At 47.2% G+C, this 5,399-nt stretch overlaps 1 protein-coding gene across 1 annotated transcript; it reads left to right on the forward strand.

Moving 5' to 3' along the window:
* On the forward strand, nucleotides 1-4,717 carry FOXI1 (forkhead box I1). The gene is made up of 2 exons (XM_020992300.2): nucleotides 1-654; nucleotides 2,899-4,717. Exons 1-2 carry the CDS (start codon nucleotides 84-86, stop codon nucleotides 3,459-3,461), a joined length of 1,134 nt encoding a protein of 377 aa, XP_020847959.1. The 5' UTR covers nucleotides 1-83; the 3' UTR covers nucleotides 3,462-4,717.
* The last annotated feature ends 682 nt before the right edge of the window (nucleotides 4,718-5,399 follow it).

The following is a 5,399-nucleotide window of genomic DNA, read 5'->3' on the forward strand; positions in this document are numbered from 1 at the left end:
CAGCTGCTGCACCTGTTCCAGGAACAGCCTCGCCCAGGTGCTTCGTGGCTCAGGAGGGGCCACCGGTCCCCAGCAGTCAGACCATGAGCTCCTTCGATCTCCAGGCGCACTCCCCACCCCGCTGCAGCCCCCAGTTCCCCAACATTGGCCAGGAGCCCCCTGAGATGAACATCTATTATGAGAACTTCTTCCACCCGCAGAACACGCCCAGTCCCCAGCGTCCTTCGGGCTATGAAAGCAGTGGGGACTACGGGGCCACACCAAACCCCTATCTCTGGCTAAATGGGCCTGCTATCACCCCTCCACCCTACCTCCAAGGCTCCAACCCTGGACCCTTCCTCCCCCAGTCCTACGGCATGCAGAGGCAGCTGCTACCAAATGGTCTTGGGGCTGCTGACCTGGGCTGGCTACCCATCCCTTCCCAGGAAGAGCTGATGAAGTTGGTGCGGCCCCCCTATTCCTATTCAGCCCTCATTGCCATGGCCATCCACGGGGCCCCAGACAAGCGGCTGACGCTCAGCCAGATCTATCAGTATGTGGCAGACAACTTCCCGTTCTACAACAAGAGCAAGGCTGGCTGGCAGAACTCCATTCGGCATAACCTGTCTCTCAATGACTGCTTTAAGAAAGTGCCCAGGGATGAGGACGATCCAGGTAAGAGGCACAGAGAAGTCAATGGAATGGGCTGGAAAGACCATCTTTGTGTTGTGTGCCTTGGAGAAGTGTGTGTGTGTGTGTGTGTGTGTGTGTGTGTGTGTGTGTGTGTGTGTGTGTGTGTGTACTTATGCGTGTGTATGTGGGTGGGTGTGTGGGGATGTATGTGGGGGAGTGAGTGTGGGGCTGGGTGTGATTTATATGAGCTAATGAACCCCAATCTTTAGCCCCAGTGAGCAAATTTAGAAAATGAAGAATGAATATCTGAACCCCTTCTTACTCCCCATTTAACCTCTAAAGATAAGAGAGATCCCACAGGGCAGGGAAATGGATCCTATCTGAACCAGTCATATTTACCTCATTTCAATTTAAGTATTTACTGAGGCCCTGGTGAGCACCCATCTCTCCATGAGACACTTTGCTTGGAGTGGTGGAAGGAGCTCTGAAATTCAGTGAGAAGTTCTGTTTCAGAGTTCAAGGGATCACAGGTTTAGAGCTGGAAGGACCTCAGAGCTCATCTCATCCAACTCTCTCATTTCTTTCTTTCTTTATTTTTGCTTACTCTCTTTTTTCTTTCTTTCTTTCTTTTTTTTTCTTTCTTCCTTACTTCCTCTCTCTTTTTCTTTCTCCCTCTCTTTCTTTCTGTCTCTCTTTTTCACTTTCTCTTTCTTTTTTTTCAATTAATATGCATTTGCTTTCTCTCCGTTCCTATTCCCACTACTCTCCTTGGGACTAATAAAGAAAAGAATAAAAAAATCATTGTAACAAATATTAATAAAAAAGCAAAACAAATTCCTCCATTGGCCATGTTCAAAGATATATGTCTCATTCTGCATCTTACAATTAACTCCTTCATTTTCCAGAGGAGGAAATTAAAACCCACAAAGATTAAGTGGACCTCCCAAGGTCACACAGGTCATAAGTGTCAGAGATTAGACTTGAATTCAGGTCCTTAGACTCCAAAGTCAGTGCCCTTTCGACCATACTACTGATTTTGTGTTCCTGGGGTAGATGGTTTTTGCCAATCTGTGACTTAGTTTGCTCATCTGTGAAATGATAGCAGTTAGACTACCTGGTGTCTGGTGGCTTCAAGCTCAGAATCCCATGGAAAGAATGGCACTTCTCTGATAGACATATGAGAAGCAAAGAAGTGGTTCCTGTCCTTAATGGATTGCTTATCTAATTAAGGAGAGAAGGTGAACATGCCTAAAACAGTTAGAGTACTGCAAGACAGAGACAAGACAGCTCAAGGGGAGGGAGTACAAAATGTGGAAACAGATATATGATTTCCATCATCCCATTTTATTCTCTGACCACCAGTTCCTATCTGGAGAGTGGAGTCCGTTAGGAGTTTGAAGAAGCTGGAGTAAAAATCTTTGAGGCTGTATAGCTTCAGAAACGGGAAAGATGGTTTCTGGTTTGTGGAAGAAATGGCCCAGACAGAAGGCTTCTCAAGGGCAGGGACTGGATCCTTCTCCGTATCTTAGCATCTAGCACAACAGGCTTTGCATGTGACAGGAGCTTTAAGAACATTTGTTGAAATGGAGTGGTTGAGGGGAAAAGAATTCTGGGCTCAAATCTTAGCTCTGCTCCTTACTACTGGTGTGACCTTGGGAAAATCATTTCACTTCTCTGGGCCCTAGTTCTTCCTCTTTACAATAATAGCAATGGATGAGATGGGCTCTAAGCTTCTTCCAACTCAAAATCTTTGATCTTATGACCAGGGTTCAAGTCTCAGTCTGCCACTTACTTCCAGTGACTTGTTCAACATCGAACTAGATAATCACTACGATTCCTTCTAGCTCTAATTCTGGAATCCTGTATCTACTAGTGTAGGATTAGGACCATGATAAATACATCCTTGTGAATGATCAGCAAGGAGAATGCTTCTCATCTGTCTATTTATAATAGCTGGCTGAAATACTGCTTTAAAGTTTACAAAGCACTTTCTTATCTCATTTGGGCCTCAGAACAGCCCCATTAAGATGATTACTGACAGTATTATTATCCCCATTATATCTACAAATAAACTGAGGCTGAGAGGTTAGGTGATTTGTATATGGGTTACACAGCTGGCAAATGCAGAGGCAAGGTTTGAGCCCAGCTCTTGCTGACTCCAAGTTCAACAGTCCATCATTCCACAGTGCAATCTTTGATGCTTTTGGGTTTTCATTTATTGTGATATGCAGGAGGGAAAACTTGACTATGTCTCTCTACTTATCATTTTCCCCTGGTTTTCATCAGGAAAAGGGAATTACTGGACTCTGGACCCAAACTGTGAGAAGATGTTTGACAACGGAAATTTCCGCAGAAAGCGGAAGAGGAAGTCAGACGTCACCTCCAGCACCGGCTCCTTGGCCTCAGAGAAGTCTGAGGCCAGTCTCCTGTCTGGCAGCCCCAAGACCACAGAGCCCCAGGACATGTTAGACAGTGCCTCTCCAGGTTCCGACAGCTCCCCAGGGAAGCGCTCTCCCCCTTCTCCTTCGGGGAACCCGTGCCTCACTGGCTTTCTGTCCACCATGACGGCCTATGTCAGTGGTTCTAACTCGACCAGCCGCTCAGGGGGGGCTCCTCCAGGACTTACTAATGAGAGCACTGAGAAGATGGGTCAGAACTTCCTGAGTTTTAACTCCTTCTCCCCGCTCCCCAACATCCCCAGCCATGGAGGTGGGGGTGACTGGGCCAACTCCATGCCTTCCAACCACTTTGGCTACGGCGGCTCTGTCCTCAACCAATTTAACTCTCATTTCTACAACAGCATGAACACGAACAGCATTCTCTACCCCAGGGAGGGGACTGAGGTGTAGAAGCAGGGGCAAGGACAGGAAGGCCTGAAAAGAGAGAGAGGCATTACTCAGTAGGTAGCACTATTCATCCTGAGGTTTGAGAGCTTGAATCTGGTCCAGGGTTTTGTTTTGTTTTTCCTTTTCTTTTTTGGGGGGAGGGAGAGGGGTTTAAGTGACTTGCTCGTGGTCACACAGCTAGTAAATGTCTGAGGCTGGATTTGAACTCATATCCTCCCAACTCCAGGACTGGCTTGCTATCCATTGCGCCACCTAGCTACCCTGAATCTGGTCCAGAATTGATTTGAAAGGGTAGGAGAAAACCTAGCTTTTATCCAGAGCCTTGACTAAGTCCGTCACACACACATGCGTGCACAAACACATGTAAACATACACACAAAATCATAGAACCTTGCTCAGAAAGCCCTGTAAGTAAGGTAGCCCCAGGGGCAGCAGATTTAGGTTCAGGTGGGAAGCTGTTGCTTAGGCACTTGGGGTTAGGAAATCCTAGAAGTTCTCACCTCTTCCCCTTTGTTCCCTGAGGGGAAATCCACACCCACACTGGAAAGTCTAAGCCATAGATACTGAAGCTGATAGGATGCGTAGCATATGTGGCTCTCCCTGAGGGTGCCAAGGACCCAGGGTGCCTACCCATCAGGGTCTGAAGCCAGCATCTCCCATCATATTTTCAGGATAGGGAGACTGGGACCAGAGGGGTTCACTTACCAAAGGGGAAGGACCCTCCCCTCCAAGCCAGCCTCACCCTTCCTCGGGCCAAAGGGCCACTGTTGCTAGAGAGCCCCATGACAGTCGCTCCCAGGGAGTCAGGGTGAGCAGTCGTGTGAAGCTGACATCCCTGGCACTGCCAATGTATTAACTTCCCTCAAAGCCTCACTTCCCGTGTGTCGCGGGCCACTGAAAATGTGGTGTTGGTGCTATCCAAGAGAAACACTAGTAGAATAAACTCTTCCTTTCTAAAGCCAGAAAGAAGGGAAAGACAAAGGAGAAAGCAGGGAGGTGGCAGTGCCTCCCCCTCCAAAGTCCTGAGAACCCGCCAGGTTCCTGCGCCGCGTTTTAGGACAGCCACCCAGAGCTCTACGCCCAGCGTTGCGTATTGTGACCGAACCAGCCTCTCCTGCCATTGTTTGGGCTCTTCTGATTTGTTGTTGTCCTAGAGTTGTTTTTCGCTCTTTTTTTGTTTGTTTTTGCATACGTTTTCTACTTTAAGCTTTCATCATACACAGGACACCATTGGAAGTATTTTTTATTAATAAAATCTTTGTGCAAAAGTGTGTGGCCTTTACTTATGAGGCAAGATTCTTACTGTTTAGAAATAGCGGAGCCCAATCCATATCGGAAAAAGCCTCAAGCTGGCTGGACTGGCCTGCCTGGCAACGTCTGGTACAGAATGGGCTGGCAGGGAGAGGTGCGAGCCTTGAGGGCTGCCAACTTCCTCCAAACTCTTAGCAGGGAGAAAGATTCAGACCTCCAATTAAACAGACAGCAGTAGATTTCCTACTGAGAGCAGATGGGAGAAGAGCCTGGGGGTGGGGTGGGATGGGGGTTTATTCTGAGCCCGAAAACCTTGAAGTTATGTTTTTTTGCCTGGCATAGAACAGGCCTGAGTGGCATCCCTGGAAACAGAAGATGTAACAATTATTTGTGTATGCACATGTTTTGTTTTGTTTTGTTTTTTTCACAACAATCCTACCTCTTGGGTAGTATTATCCCCATTTTACAGATGAGGAAAATCAAGCTCAGAGTGGTTCAAAAATTTCCCCAAGCTCATATAGCTGGTGTCAGGCAGGATTTGGATGCAGGTCCTCTGCCCCTAAATCTCTTGCTCTTTCTACTAAGCCACACTTCCTCTCACTAGCCTGCTATCCATTGTATTCATAATCATAATAGCTCACATTTGTAGTACTTTAGGTTTACAAGGTGATTTAGATACGTGAGCTCATT

The sequence above is a fragment of the Phascolarctos cinereus genome, unplaced genomic scaffold (genome assembly GCF_003287225.1).
Source record: "Phascolarctos cinereus isolate Bilbo 61053 unplaced genomic scaffold, phaCin_HiC Scaffold_2;HRSCAF=192, whole genome shotgun sequence".
Classification (NCBI taxonomy): Eukaryota; Metazoa; Chordata; class Mammalia; order Diprotodontia; family Phascolarctidae; genus Phascolarctos; species Phascolarctos cinereus.